At 34.7% G+C, this 16,769-nt stretch overlaps 1 protein-coding gene across 2 annotated transcripts in view; it reads right to left on the bottom strand.

Moving 5' to 3' along the window:
• The window catches only part of LOC149578701 (S-adenosyl-L-methionine-dependent methyltransferases superfamily protein), a 205,254-nt gene that overhangs the window by 170,251 nt on the left and 18,234 nt on the right, over positions 1 to 16,769 (bottom strand). For both annotated transcript variants that reach the window (XM_089831198.1, XM_089831207.1), the window contains exons 2-3: positions 6,790 to 6,859; positions 2,210 to 2,347 (exon numbers count right to left, since the gene is read on the bottom strand). In XM_089831198.1, the coding sequence (XP_089687324.1) occupies positions 2,210 to 2,347; positions 6,790 to 6,859 (208 nt within the window). The remainder of the gene's footprint in view (positions 1 to 2,209; positions 2,348 to 6,789; positions 6,860 to 16,769) is intronic.

Raw genomic sequence — 16,769 nt, forward strand, 5'->3', positions numbered from 1 at the left:
GATGATGTTATGTGGAGGATTATGATGAGATCCTTCAAAATATTCCTAATTTGTTATTGCTTAACATATGTACTAAACTTGGGGTACCGTATTAGTACATTGATTAGAGCAATTTATATTTCTTTAAATAATTATAATAGCTATTCGCCTATTTCATGTATAGTGTGATGATAGATCACTCGGGCCAACTCTGTATATTCAAAACTGATCCCAACAAACCCCTCCAAAAGGGTAGGACCTACCAATGAAGAGGATTGGAGGATAGGGAACCTTCTAAGAGGGTCCCTACCTGAAGATCTGGTACAGGGGCCTATGGTTAGTAAACCTCTTGTTGGTTCCCAAAACCACAAATTGGAATCGTCCGAGCCTTGCTAACTTGATGCTGGGATATCCAACCAATTATGGCCAACATGATGGGATTTATTGATATGACCCAAATCCCCTGCGCTTCGGGCTCTACAAGGCCAAGGCAGGTCTACTTGATCCTAAACCAATCACTTGAATCCAAGATTACGTATAGCAGATAGATTTGAATGCAATAAAAGTCTTCTAAAATGGCAAGTATTTTTAGAAAACTTTTGACTTGCTCAAATAAGTACAACTTTAATAATAACTTCAGAATATAGAATACTTCAAATTTGTAATTTCTGAAAATAATAACAAATATAATTACTTATAATTCACTAAATAAAATAAAAGTGTATGCGGATTTTTTGTAATGAATATACTAGTTTTCAATGGAAAGACGTGAAACAATTGCCAGCATATGGATTCTGAAATCACAAACAAAACAAAGACCAGCACCAGATTTAGGAAGGAAATAGAGTTAGTATCATAAGTTTGCATGTACAAATATTACTTATAGAACAAATATGTTTCCGGTGCACCCAAGCAAAATGTTAAACACACACAATTTAGGTTTTTTGCACATGCGTGAGTTATGTTTGTTGCACATGCAACTGGCTTTAATGTGCCTGTGAATCTTCATTCCACAAATATCCAAAGCATTTTGAAATAACACCATTTGAACCACACCTAGCTAGGAGGACCAACCCTATCGACAATCGAGTCGGCCAATCAAATAGATCCTCTCAACCTAATTGGGCAAGGGAGAAATCAATCTATTAGCCCAACCCAATTGGGATGTTAGTGGGTACAGGAAGAAGATTCATCCTATGAGTGAGGAAAGAGTATCATTAGCGTAGAGTATACGTATAAACTATGAAAATCAAGAATGACACCTAAGATAAGAACCACAATTGTTGTCAGTTATCTAGTTCAAGAGAGAAGTACCTTTGATGTCTAGTCAATTAACTTTGTATCTCAATGTAGTTATCTAGTTCCCAAAATATTCCCACAACTTCACCCTGGGTGGGCAACACCAAGATGAGATAGATCCTAAGCAGACCATTCGAGATCGTGAGAGATGAGTTCTTGTGAACCAATACAAAAAGCTCAATGAAGGGGCACCTCATGAATGGTAAGTGGACCATTCAAGCTCGTGAGAGATGGGCTCTTGTGAACCAATACTTATTCATAAAGTTGATTTCATATTACCACATTAATAATTCCTCAAAAAATCGCACTACATAGGATGCATAGAAGAAATGACATAAAAGATAGCTACAAAGCTCCACAATGAGTAGATCTTAAGGAACAACACTTGCTACAGGTTTTACATAGAGGGTAGCAATCTAAGCTGGCCTCATTGTGGCGAAAATTCCATGCACGCCTATAATTCGGCCAGAATGGCATTGGGATGGTGACCCCTTGATAAGATGTTCAAGTATTTCACATTGCAATCATCACCTAGATGCAATGAGCATTAAGCAGACCATTCAATCTTAGAAGAGACTAATTCTTGTGAGCCACTGGTCATGAAATATATATCATGATGATAACTGAATATTAATATGCAGCTAATTCATGAAAACCGATATAATATTGTTTCTCAAAATCAGGTTTCTTTTTATTTTTATATTTATATTTGTAAGGTTTGGAACAACTAAATTTGTCTTTTAGTTGGAATATCTTTGAGAAGCAGTTTGTGGATTTGCAGTCAGTTGTTTTCAGCTAAATATTGAAGAGGAGATTCCTGTTAGAAACATAATAAAACTAACCTTTTTGAGCCTAGAAAATAGAAATACAAGGAGAATTAGCTAGTAGACATTTAAACCCCATAACACATACCATTAAATCCTTGATTTACCTTGTAATTAGTGAGATAATGTGCATACTTTTCATAGAAAACATCCAGCACCTCCTGAGACTGAGACTCTGCATCAATTATGATTTGCTTCAAAAGACTTTTAACATAAAACTCGCTGAGAGGATACTTTCTGCAGATCTTTAAAAGTGACATTTGGTTAGCATGATAGAACTCATTTGAAACCCACAGAATGAAAAACAAATTTGACAATATGGACAATATAGAAATTACACTAATATGCCAGGTCAAGAAAACAAAATTCTAAGTAAATCTATAACAATCAATAACATACCTAGCTGAATATTTGGTGTAATTAAAAGTTACATAGACCACATCCTATTGAGTGATCAATGTAAATGTATCCTCATTTGAGTTAGGCATTCAGGAGCACTACATTAGCCTTTTATTTCTGTAGGCTAACTGAAGAGCACATGGGGGGTAAATCAGTATAATAACAAACTTTTAATTTTGAAACTTGGTTAGATGCTATAGTAATAAATTATCACCCAACCGTGCATGATCTAGCAAGTAAGAACACAAGATTTAAATGGAACCGTTGTGGGAGAAAACCATGGAAAAACGTTGCTTTTATAAACTCTCCTTTACAAATTTGTAGGCACCAACCCACAGGATACACCAATCCCCTTGATTTATAGGCACCAACACCAACAACTAAGCACCTAGTGAGAGACATCAGTCTCTACTTTCAATGGGCACCAACCTACGAATTCTTTGATGGATGATTTGTCTTGTGCTTCACACATCTAACTCTAAAAGATGCAATTCATTCCTTCACAATTCTGAGTCCTTCCACAAGTCTAAACACTTATTTCCTTAATAAACAGTTAATGCAATGTTTTCCTTTGTATTTATGCCTCTGGGTTTGCTGTAGTCTTCTTTACAAATTTAGTCTAAAATTATGCATCTTATATTACTGTTATACGTGTAGATTTCTTTTATGATTCTCCATATATTATTTTTATAATTCTACCTTGATCATTTATTTATTTTCCTCGTCAATTTCTCTGTGCTTGAATATGGATCCTCCCATAGCAGACATATATATTCTTCGTAGATCTGCTGGTGTATATATGATGTCACTTATTTTCTCCACACACCAAGCTGCATATGTTTCCTTTCTTACATCTTCATTCACAAATCTGCATTCATTCTCTTTTTCAATCTTCTTGTGCTTGAATGATATATCTTTGTGTCTCATTCTTCTCTTGTTTCCTTCACATTCCACATTCACACCTTATACCTTTATGCATCATGAAGAGAGACATCTGTTTGAATAGAGATAACTCTCTAAAAAGACATAACTTTCGGTTATGCTTATTGCTGCACTTTGATACTTTAATCACTGCCATTTATACTAACAATCTCTGCTTTTTATATAAAAGGCAACTTCTGTCTATTTTCAAACATAAGTGGTTATATTAGTCTCTTCTTTTATCAATTGATGCTTGGAATTGCTGTGTTTCATAAACCTTTCGTCAATGTCTAATCATAATCATATCCATGCTTTTCCCTTTTTCACTACTTTATTACTACCTTAAATAGCCCCTTTGATATTGATTGTTAATTGTTGCCATTAACATAGCCTTTTATTTAATAATTGTTGCCTCGACAAATTAATTTCTGCTTTGTTATATACATAATTGCTGCCATCCAATATTATCGCTGTTTTTTATGCTTGATTATTGTCTTAACACAAACATTTCCAAATCTGTTATTTCACGTACTTTGTCTTATTCCTCGTCTTTTTCTTCCATTGCCTTAGAACACCCAGAGCTGCATTAAACTTCAAATTGATATTTGTTTATTTGACCGCTGCCCATTGTCTTGAAATCATTTCCAAACAATCTTCTTTATTAGTGATCTTGATGTAGTTTGCTCATGATCGCTACATGGTCTTCAAGCATGATTGGGCAGCAGCATGGTCTTTGGCATTTTCTATATCAATACAAATATTCTTACTAATAGCTGCATTGTATGTTTAGTTGCTCCAAGAAATTGTAATGTCCCCATTTTTAGCAGGTTCCTACAGTTGGCTAAGTTAGTTCACCATAGCGACCCTCGTGAGCTGACAGGGCATTTTGGGGGTCTTGGTTATGGATTTACTATTTTTAGTAAATCTATTTTTAGTAGTTGCTATTCTTGGCAGTGTAGTGGGTGGCTTGGCAATTGGTCGTTGCCTACGGTTGATCAAGTTAATAATTACATGAGCTCTTATTTATTTATTATTCATTGAGTTGCATTATTATAATAATGTTTATGTTATTATAATAATGACTTTTAGAGATATTTCTAAAGAGCAAGTTGGAAAGTTTCTAGTGTTGAGTTCTTTTGGAAAACTTTTACGTTTTCTAAAGTGGAGTTTTATGAAAACTTTTGCCAACGAAAGCTTATAAATGAGAGCTCATTTCATTGGGAAAGGCATGCTTGAATATTTTATATGCTTTTGTTGCCTTTGTGGCTTTTCTGAGTTCTGATATTATGTGGCCCTTGCTGAAGTATACGGGTTTCGAAGCTGGGTTATGCCTTTAATCCATAACTGAAGTTATTGAGGATTTAAGTTCTGAAATTATTATTAATATCTCTTTCTGTATATACTGTGGTTGGGAGATACTGAGTTTCCTCTGAGTTTGTCTTGCAATTTGCTGCTGAAGTAAAGTAAATTGTAATTGCTTCTTGGACTATGCCATTTCTCCTATTGTTTTCTACTGTGACTAAGGAGAAAATTAGAGTTCTGCTTATTGACTGGTTTAAGGGAAATTCGCATGCAAATTGAACCGCAACGTTTAAGTCTGGAGAGTTGATGCTGAAGATCATTACCTGATATTCAAAGGACAAGTAATAATCAAATTTTGAAAGCTGTGTTACAATTCAAAGAGGTGAATCTAGGCAATTTTCTTATTGTCTATCTGCATATGTATATTGGGGCTGAACTTCGTTATCATAGGTCTGCACTGATTTGTGCGACCAGTATTTATGTGTTAGAGCTGCAACTAATGTAGGAGACAGGTGTGGCATTATTTGAGATCTGCAAGTCATTACAGAACCCTGCATTCACTTCCAGATTGTCCTTGGGTATTGAAAGACTGTTCACACACAGCCAGGTTCCACATTGTTTATCGTTAATTAATGTATTTGCTGATTAATGTTGATCCTGGTATAAGAGTTGGCTTTGAGCAAATAAAGCTTATCATTTCTTGAACTTAATACCTTACCATTGCACATTTTATTTATTTGCATTCAAAAGGTATTAATATATATAGTAGCAGTCTATGTTCTGGTTCCTTTCAGCGGCTATAAGTATGTTTGCCAAGTGTTTGCTAAAATGTCAAATCTCTGATTAAAGAAGAAAATTGATGTGGTTTAAGTATAACCAAGTCAGGGTTTTTACAGAAACGATCACAAAGTTCCTACATGATCATGGATGAAGATTACTGTAGCTTTTAATGTTTCACATAAATTGCATATCTACTAAACAATAGCATGATATCATAATCTTGATTGCTTTAGTTATTGAAAATCTGAAACATCTGTATACAATCGCCTACTTTGATCCTTCTTTCTTGGGCAATTAGACATTTATATGTCTGTCTTGCATGTGATTTAACGATCTTAACAAAATCTTCAATAGACTTGACTATATCTGTACCATACTCATGTAATAAACTGTACCATGAATGTCCCCACGTCTTCATATGATTATGTATGCATGCTACTTTCCACATCATGACACATCTTGAAGGACCTACATCGCATCAATATACAGGTCTTGAATAATGCATTCATATTTATTTAGCTTTCTAATTTGTATCATTATATTTTAAATTGCAAAACCTATAACATCAATAAAAACTTCCAACAAACTTCTCCATACATCAAAAACCCTTCTTGACTATTCACTTCGACATCAATGACAACTTTCTAAAACTTTTTTTATTAAAAAGGAATATTTTAGCTAACTTAAGTTGCATTATGCTATGTTTGCAGATGATTATAGTTAATCATTTTTTTTAAAGTGACCTGTGCCAAAAGCAGAAATAAAATAAAGTCACATTATGTGGGCCAAAAAGATTTTTATTTTAATAAAGGTGAATTTTATAATTATAACTTCTTGAAAGTTCCTGGTGTAGTTATAAAAGAGGAACGAAGGAGCTCATTTAGAATCTGGATATTTTTATTTCTCTCATTGAAAAATTTGGCCTGTGTGTTCAACTTTGAACCCTACAGGTATTTGGCCTTGGAGAGGAAGGATTTCTTCCTAGTCAAATCTATGGTGGACTCGCACATGACTCGCAACTGTTCTTATCATATAAACCAGAATTTTATTTATAATTGCCAGCTTCAAAGTCCCAGGTACAAAGTAATTGAGATTTGCCAGCAAATAATTAATTTGTCAGTACGAAGTGTGTAAATGGTGAGAAAGCAGATATTATGGTGTTGTAAGTGCAAAGTAAGGACAGAAGTATATACTGCAGTGTGTGCAGTGGATACCTCAGTCAAATAAAACAATTCATTAAATGAAAAACTCATGTGTCAATGAGTACAAATGAAGAAGCGTTCACCTTATTATTTATGCATTCTTCATGAATAAAATTTTGCACTTCTTCTGTAATTAATCCTCTGCCCAATTCTCTGCAAATTCATGTGAAGATTGTAAAGATGTGAGTTTCTTTGGTATGCTTCCAAATCCTTTCCTCTAAAAATTTTGCCAAGAAAATAAGAAACGTAAAAGAAGCTCCAACTCAATGCCACCAAGAAATATATATGTTTAAATGTGAAATAAAAATTTAGCCTATTACATCCATAAGAATCACAATAAAACTCTCAAAAACAATCTGTACAAAATTCTACATTTTTTTCCAAATACTATGAACTACTATTTTAGGCAAGGCTAGGAATCCTCATATATTTTGTATCACACATAATGCAGAGTTTGTAGGAAGGCCAAAGCAGATGACATCAACCACACAGGATAAGATGTAGATTAGATCATTTCCATGTCCGGATTCTATAATGATAGACTTCAAAGATATTACCCCATGCGAGAAATTATGTAAACATCATTATATAGACAAACAGAAATAGGCAATTAAATCATCTTTTAAACTCGTATTTTTATCTCTAAGACTTCTGCAGAAGGGTCTATTCAAGCTTTCAATGCATACAAACATAAGTCTTTAATATAATTAGTCATTAGTATTTTCCTTTCTTTTTTAATTTATGATCATTCTCCATGGACTTCTTCACATATAATATTTTAGTCATTATAATCAAATTAAAAACAAACACCAATCATCAAACCTTACTTTATAAAACCAAAGGCATATAACACTTCAGTCCAGTCAAACATTATAGAAATTAAGTATTGTATTGTAGGATAAAGTACAATTTATCCAAATAATGGTTGGAACCATAAAAAAAGGCTTGTGGAAACAAAAACAAGTAAAGCAGCATAACTAACTCCAAGGCACAATGGGTTAAATCAATGAAAAATAAAGCTTCCAGCAGAGACCCAAAGTAGCTAGGAGTGGAGATGTTTGCAATTCAAAAAGATGACTATTTTTATCCAGTGTTTTGGGTGAATCAACCAATAACATGGCAAAGGCCTTGGTTATATAGAAGTGCTTCATTTTAGTGAGACCTCTCATTATATCCCCAAGGCTATGATGGAAACAAGATCAAAAATATCAGCCACCATCTAAGTAAGAAAACATATTTCAAATTTGAAGTTGAACAGATTTCTTAAGAACATTTGATGCATCTTAGGGCATGCTGTAATGTCCCCTCCTCGAGCCAAATCAGCAGAGGTGACTATTAGTCCATTCCCAGATTCTCGTAAGCTAATTAACAACAGTAAATGGACTCCTTAAATTCTTGGAGTGTACCAGCTTAGTCTTTCCTCGTTTTTGTTGATGGGTTTGAACCCGATTGATGTTATGGATTGCTATTAAGCTTTTTGAAGTGTTTTCAAACTTCCAAGGTGTCCTTCAAACTTCTTGGAGAGTGTACCTATTTTTAGTAAGTCTCTAAGATGGCACTAGTCTTCATCCCATTGCCTCAATTTCATCTTGCCATGCTCATATTGGGTTTCTGATGTCTCAACAGTATTTCCGCAACATGAATGGGAAATATATAAAATATACACTAAGTGCTACTAAAGTGCTAATTTCAATGTTTAATTATTTTAATTGTCAAAATTCATGAAATCACTTCATGTCACCATAAAGTGGAAGCATAAAGAAAGGGGACTAAAACGAGAGACATTATAACCATCCAAAAAGAGTTTTGGGTGGAAAATGTATTATTTAAAATTTCAAAGTGGATAATTTTCCTTCTAAAGCTATAAGAGATCTTGGACTCTTATTTCAAAATGCTAAGGTTTACACACAATGAAATGCAGTCAGGTTGAACGTGTGAATTCTTCCAAGGATTGATTGACGAGATCCCTCTTTTGGTGCTAGGTTTGGATCTGAAAGCCAATCCCTAGCTAGGTTGGAATGATTCTTGTTAAGAATCACCATTGTATTCACAGTGCTTGCCAATTCAGGATTTCAGAAAATGCATATATTTGAAGTTTTTTATTGTCTTTTGGGGTTTGCATTCGCTGAATGTTTTTAGAGTTTTTTGTGAGTTTAGCTGAGTTTCGTACAGATTTTAAGTCTGGCCGTACAGCTTGCCTAAAGGAGTTTGTACCATCCTTTTAGCTGAAAAATGGTGTTGAAAGGTTCCAAAAACTATTTGAGACTTGTACACAAGGATTTCCTACAGCTGGGTGCTGTTTTAGGAGTGTTTTGGAAAGGATTCGTACTCTATTTTTTTTAATTGAATAAAGAGGAGTCATACTTATCACTCTTAGCTGGATGTGAAACTTCAAGGACAATTCATTGGGTGTTTGATGGTCTTTCAATGATGGACAGTGGCACCAAGACTTTTGAAAGAGGGTTTAAAACAGTTTTAAGGTGTTATTTGATGATTTGTATGCGGTATTTGTTGGATATTCCATTATCTACCAGTATAGTTTGGTTGTTTATCTATTTATTATTAGTTTATTTTTTAGTAATTTGATAATCTATATTAGATACTATTTGTTATTTGTTAGTTTCTAATGGGACCTGCAAATTTGTAACTATTTTATGACTACTTTATAGCTGTATAGACCTATTATTGTGTAATAAAAATTCAATCAGCATCATAAACTCTGATATGGTATCAAAGTCACCGTGACAAAGGGATCGTAGGATCTTTTGAAGATACTTTTACTCACCCAAGAGCAATCAAGGGAGACATGTAAGAAGCTGAATTATTCTTGTGGGCATTTGTTGAGCCCATCCATGTCAACACTATATTTATGAGGTTAAATAGGTCACAATGGAGAAGTATACACAACTGGTGGTGCAATTAGAGTGGTTGGACTGAGGTGAAAATGTTATCCCAATTTGTATTATCACCCTAAAATGTACACACCTAGCTCGTACTCATTTTGGGGCCATTTTGTGCCTATGTTAGTGTGTTTCTATGGTGGGACCTAATATTGCTCTTATATGTATACTTAATTCATATATGGGTCCTCCTCTTCCTTCAGTCTTACTTTAACTTGAGGTTGACTCTAACTTCTAGATGGGTCCTCGTCTTCCTTCAGTCTTACTTTAACTTGAGGTTGACTCTAACTTCTAGGCATGATTTCCCATTTTCCATCCAACCAAAAAATCATTTCTCGCCTGCGACCTATTAATTTATTTTTGAGTTTCAAGCATTGCTCCGACCTCACAGCAACCTGCATTTTCTCCCCTTGATCTTTTTCATCTTCCTTGACATCCCTGCAAAATTTGAGCTCATTTTTCCTAAAAACGAGCTGGTTAGCCAACTTGTCCCTCAAGACAAGTCGACTAACCAACTTGTCCCTCAAGTTTTGGGCCCAAATTTTGCCCAAAGCCCTGTGACGAGGTTTCCATGCTAGATTTAGATTCATATTCGGCCTTGATTTGATTTGAGCACCGAAATGGAGGGAGTTTCATATAGGACATCTTCTCCCCTCATTTGATCCATGATTATGCCATCTATTATTATGCAATGAAGTCATCCATCAATCAAGTGCAAGCAACTTAGCAACCAAGCATTCAAGTGTAAGGAAGCAATTAAAAGCCATCAAGCATTGAAGTTTCATTCCTCTCAAGTAATCAAGGCGTTTTCTTCCATAGATCTAGCTTCTTCCCCTACTGGAGGCCAAGCAATGCATTTTTCTATCAAGGAAGGAGATCCACATTCATCTACCAAGCTTTCTTCTTGTCTCTCTTCCCCAATCAAACATTATGGCAAATTTCACCGTCTACTTCATAAGGATTTGTCTCTTCGTTATTTCCTTTTGGGTTTTTATGTTTAGTCAAATCTACTACATCAACATCCTTGATTACATTTAAAGAAGTAATTGCATCTGCATGGTATGATATATTTCATTGTCTAGATCTAGCCTCTACTACATGATAGTGTTAGGATTAACCACAAAGAAAAATAACAATTACATGCAAATATAACCAATATCAAAAAATAATAAATCACAGAGAAGAGAACACAAGACACCAAGATTTAACGTGGTTCACCCAATCCCTGGGCTATGTCCACCAAACAGCAAGTCCAATATCATTACAGTCCAATGACTACAACCTAATTACAATCTGTAATCTGTTACAGCTCAATACCGCCATAAGAAGCAAATTTCGCATCACACCTTAAGGAAATCCCTAACCCTGAGCTCTTTTATGCTAGTATTTTTACCACTTTAGGGTTATAATTAATTATTACATGTCGGCCCAAAATCCAGATAAAATAGGACCCTAAAGAATTATGAAGAATGTAAAGTACTTCCCTGATCTGTCACCACAAACTAATAGATAGCATGATTTTCCTTTACTTCATTTCATGTCATTGCAAAGTTGATTCCTAAATAGAGGTTTGACTAAGGCAAACCCCTTTCTTCAACCTTCTTCCCCATTTTTCTATGGGCAGAAACAAGTTGTGAAGTTGTGATTTTGGATCTAAGTAATACAAATGCAGCCACAAGATTCAGGAAAGTTTCATCATTTTTTGCAAGAAACAAGTCAAAAATTGTCCCTCAAAAGTCAACTTGTCCCTGCCATTTGTTAGCGAATATTTCAAAATAAAAAGATTTTGGTCCCTGTCTTCTAAAAATGAAGTTACAACAAGATCCAAGATTCCAACAACTGTCAAATTCATATTCAAAGTCCTACCTTCTCCATCTTATTTCCAAGTGCACTCGTTCTTACTTTTTTTTCCTTGCACTTACTTTAATAGATCAAATCTATCATTTATACTATCATATCACATTTCATACCACCTTTGGGGATCCAAACCCCCCTTGGTCGTACACCTTGCATTAACAACCTTCTTCCTTTTGCTCGTATGAATAAGGTTTTTCTTAAGGGTGGATTTGTATTTCAATCTATAACTGAAAACTTTGGTGAGAGATCTACCTTTCAACATTGCTCAACATTTTCTTCTATACAGCTACAAGCATTTGAGTGGAGGCCCCACTCCTGTTATCAGCTTTCTAGTTTCTCCAACTCCTATGCCATTTTTTGGTAGATATAACAAAGGCATTAGGGCATAAACCAAAGATTTGAAGCCTCTCCTTAAATGAGTTTCAATGGATTTGTATCAATCGTTACATTGAAGTAATAAATGGGAAGACAATCATCAAAAACATGCCAATATTTATCAAGTGATTACATGAGTGGACCTTGCGGTGATTGAACTATTGGCCATGTGTTTGTTCTAGGCAAGTGACATAGAAAGTACCAGAGCATCCAAGTGTGAAGCACGTGAAAAGAACAAGTGGAGTTATTTTTCTAGTCAAACCAAACCTATGGTCAGTTCTAATCAGATCTAGTAAAATTCCATCCAAGTTCTTTGAGGTTGGCTTTAGGCCCAATCCTCACTTACTAGGTCACTCAAATGGTCATGATTGATGTTTAAGGCATAAAACTAACGTACAGTTGATTTGTGTTGCAGATTTTACTAACTTGGGTGCTAGGTCTTTGAGTAAAGACTAAGTCAAACTTACCATTGACCATATAAAAGACTATTATGCAAAAAATATTACGAGAGGAATGCAATGCTTTGATGGATGAAATGAATCACTCAGCCTATTTACTTCACCTCAAGAAGAATAACAAAGTTTGAGAAGTATTGAAATCTAACTATGGGTACGGGAGGAGCTAATCCCATTATATTAAAGGCCAGCATCAGCAAGTTATTGAAGGAACAGACTAATAGCTTCTACTTCCTCAATTTTTATCTATATGTATCTTTGTGCTTGTTCGTTGGTCCTTATGTTGAAGATCCTCTAGTTCTACTATTCTTAGCTGTGTAGAATTGCTTATTTTCATTCAAACGTTGACTACTCAATTTGCAATCAAAAAGTAGGTGTGCATTATGTTATTTTATTTCTCAACTCTTTTTAAAATTGTTTATTTATTTGTAAAGTATTTCATCTTCCCTTTGGATTTTGTTGGCATAGACATGTCTTGTGCTGCAACATGGAAATTCCAAAATGTAAATACATCATCTAAAAGGATTGGCTCCATGAAGACGTTACTCTTTCACTGGCAAAGGCAGATCTATGAGGAACAAGGTGTTCGTGGTATTGATTAGATACTCATGGAACACATGTGATAGCTGGAAATGATCCAGAAAGCATATGTATTTGGACAAAAAGGGCCAAAAATGGGATTCAAAAGGATGTATTGCATGTGATCAAAGATGGGCTTTTGTTTGTATGGTCAAGAATATAAGCTAGATGCATAGGAAATGTGTGCAAATAACGACTTTGGTATTTAAAAGAGTGACTTTTTACCAAAATCGGTTTCTCTAGAGGTAATTAAATGTAGTAACTACTTGAGGTGCACATGCAATTGGGTTCGGATGATGTAATTGCATGTGTTGGAAAATGGATGAAATGTGGATTGTCATGAAAGGTGAAAGGATGTAGATGCACTTGCATTCTTGGATAGGATTCTTCAACTCTCTTAAAAAAAAAGAAACCAAAACAAGCAACAAATAAACAAGCAAAACTAGGAAGAAAACAAAAACATACCTCTTGCTATTGACTCAAACATGACAAACTTCAAGATGTTCTTCTACATGCAATTTCATTTTTGGAGTTAGGAGGATTTTCAAGCATTTGTAATGAGAAGGTTTCTAAGAAGGTTTCACACTTATTTAAAGAGAAAATGCAAAGGACATGGCAAGCCTTGGAACAAATGGACAAAGATGAGCCAAATAATGCAACAATGTAGCAAAATAAGAAACATAAGAAAAGTTGGAATCTTCTCCTTACTTGGAGCTTAATAAGCCAAAAATGGAGGAAAGAGAAGTTGAAATGAACAAGTCTTCTCCAAAATCAGGTTCTCCAAGTACATATGCATGTAAACAATAGCTTTTGACCAATTAAAACTTGTAAATGGTAATCTCCAAGGTCAAATACATGGGCGTTTTTGCATGTATTAGGCAGAATGCAAATTAGAAAACCCATGAAATGCAAAATGATTTAATGAAATACATCTCTTTGGGCATTTGTGGGAAAAAAATGTGCCCTCCAAATGCACATAAGCAAGTTGTTTTAGGGGTCCTTGCTGAAAAACATGATTCTCACATGTCAAATCTTGTAACAAAACTCCAAAACACCTCCTACAAATGCAAAGGCATGGGCTGGAAATGCATTTCTGGACGTTTTTGGTCAAAACGTGCCCTTTAGATGTCAACGCATGAGGTGTTTTTGGCTTTGGAATGCAAAAACGGATTCCCGGGATGCCATTACATGGTTTATAGTGCACAATTGCACTCTGTAGAGCCCATTATATATTACATTTTGGCTGGAAAAAGCCATTTACACACAAATCATGGTCTTGAAGGCCCATTACATATTTTAAAAATACACTTTTTTATTTGCCCACGTCTACAACTTAGCTTCCTAGAGCAAATTGCACTTTGCAAGTACTATTACATGTAAAGTGTTTTGCATGTAGAAGGGAGTTTTCATGTAAAAGGACTCTTAGAAGTCCATTACATATTTAATATATGCATTTTGAAGCCAAAATCGGACTCTTCAAATGCATTTGCATAAAAACATGTAAAAAGACATGTCATTAAGTTTGCACAACTTAAGTGATCAATTTAGCACATGTCTAATTGTTTTTTCAGTTAATATTACTTAAAGGGGTCAGATAACATATTTACACTATATAGTTTATATATCATGAGCAAATATTATACAAAAAAGTAATATTTAACTTATATGTTTTAACTAAGTTACCATTTTCACTCATGCCCACTGGAATTCAATAGTCGATTCCTGTCAAGGTCGGGTTCTAATCGAAATCATTTCAAATTCGTTTTTTTTCTGAGGAATTCACTACATATTCGTCAAAATGGACCCTGGTCAAATTTGCAACAATTTTTGCCAGGCACTCGTTGGCGATGATGTGCCCAAAATGAATGTCGTGCAAATGACCTACAAACGTAGACCACTTTAATTGGATTTTTAATACTATTTTTTAATTTTTTGCTTTTAGGATACACGTGTGATAACCATTCTTCCAAGTTTGTTATGCGAGCGCGATAAATTTAAAACACCATTTAATATAGAACTTTGTTTTTACTGATTGCAGATTCATCTTCTCATGACTAACATGAGCCTTTGATAAAGCGATGGCCAATGAACATTTTTCTTCCACTGAAGTCAAACTTACAAATCATTCTTCATGCGGTCCACATGATCCCTGCACTTTTATTTTACATAAAGATTATAGCTATTTCTTTATGTTTGTCTCTGTCCATCAATACTGTTTAGAAAAATTATCAGTACATAAAGTTATAAAAAACTCATGTTATAAAATTTATTGGTACTTGATGGCTTTCTGAAGACAAAAAGTTATAAAGTTTATACAATCTAAAATTGTTTATAATATACACATTTCTTTACTTCAGAAGTTCTACATGTGCAAACTTAATATCTTTCTATTTGCAATTAAACCATTGAAATCATACAGTACTTTCCCAGTGCTTTGCAAGACTTGACAACTTGATTAACAATCATCTTTGGTGCTCTCTTTCATATATATAAAATCTTGTACAGACAAACTGAAAACAAACCCGAACCTGAAAAAAAAAATTGAATGAATTTTGACCTAGAATGTCAAACCCGCATCAGAACCAGAATCCAAACCAGCAACTTAGTGTTTTAAAATAAAACATAAAGTAAAACTCAGTATTAAATTAAACTATATAGTGATAAAGTCACTTAAGTGATAAATTTAAGTAATAAAGTAACTTAAAAAACATAACATAAAGTCATTTTATGTTATATTTTTCAAAAAGTGAATGTCAACATTAAAATATAACATTGATATTTTAAATAAGCAATTGCGCAAAGATAGTTCACTTTTTGGCCACTTAAATGATCATATCTTTTGGCTACTAAGTCTGATTAAGCCCTAAGATGTATCGAATCGAAGGGAAAACCGAGTGCAAGAGATTGGAAGAAATAAAGAGACTAAAAGCAACTAGAAACACACTAAAAAATGCAATAAAGGACGTTGAAAGCCTCAAAAATCAAGCATAGGCTTAGTCAAATGAAAAATGAAATGGACTTGATAAAAGCCTTCAGTAAAAGGATTCATTATGCAAATTGGGGCTGATTGGTTGATCGGCCAATTAAATAATGAATTATCTCAAAGATATGTGAAACTAAGTTGAAAAAGTTTCGTACTATTACCTAAATGATGGGGAGCTTCTTCACTCTAGAGTTTTCTTACTCTACCAAGGCTACTCCTAGCCTGCCTAGGGTTACTATTCCAACCCCAACTTAGAGGACTCTCTTCCAATCCCCTCCCTCCAAGAAACTCACCACTCAATTTATGTTTCACTCCTCACTCCACAACTTTGACTATATATCTTTTGACTTAGTGAGCCAAAACACCACCAAATGCATTCAAAGGGCCCAAATCAAGTTTATGCCATCCTTCTATGGTTCTTGATGTTTTTCACTTCATTCTGCATCCTTTGGGTAGGCCTACCATACGCACAACCCCAAATTGCCTTGTCTGCTCTTGTAGCCCTAAGAGCCCCTATTAGCCCTCCTAGAAACAAGGAACCTTCACTAACTCACAAAAATTCTTAACAAGGCCTATGGATGTCTTTAGGCTTTGTTTTCAAATGACTTAGGCTTGAAGATTTTCCCAGTCTTAGGCCCCCATGGTGTTCGTACTGTATAATTCTAGTTTACCCCAATTTTGAGGGTTTTATGGGCAATGACAACAAAATTCTTACCAAATGCTGTAATCCTTGCATCAAACCTTCTTCTAAAGTTTATGGACACCTATCACTCTACTCTACCATTGTCCATCCAAGATTGGCACGTGCCAATCCTCTGTTCTCATTAGAAGTCAATTACAAGTCTTTGTTGCACCTTGCCAAGCCTTCCTTGCTTGCCTAAGGCTCGCTTGTAAAAATAGCTTCTTGACTACCA

This window comes from Cupressus sempervirens, chromosome 1 (genome assembly GCF_028749045.1).
Source record: "Cupressus sempervirens isolate cs-2001-9-10 chromosome 1, ASM2874904v1, whole genome shotgun sequence".
Lineage (NCBI taxonomy): Eukaryota > Viridiplantae > Streptophyta > Pinopsida > Cupressales > Cupressaceae > Cupressus > Cupressus sempervirens.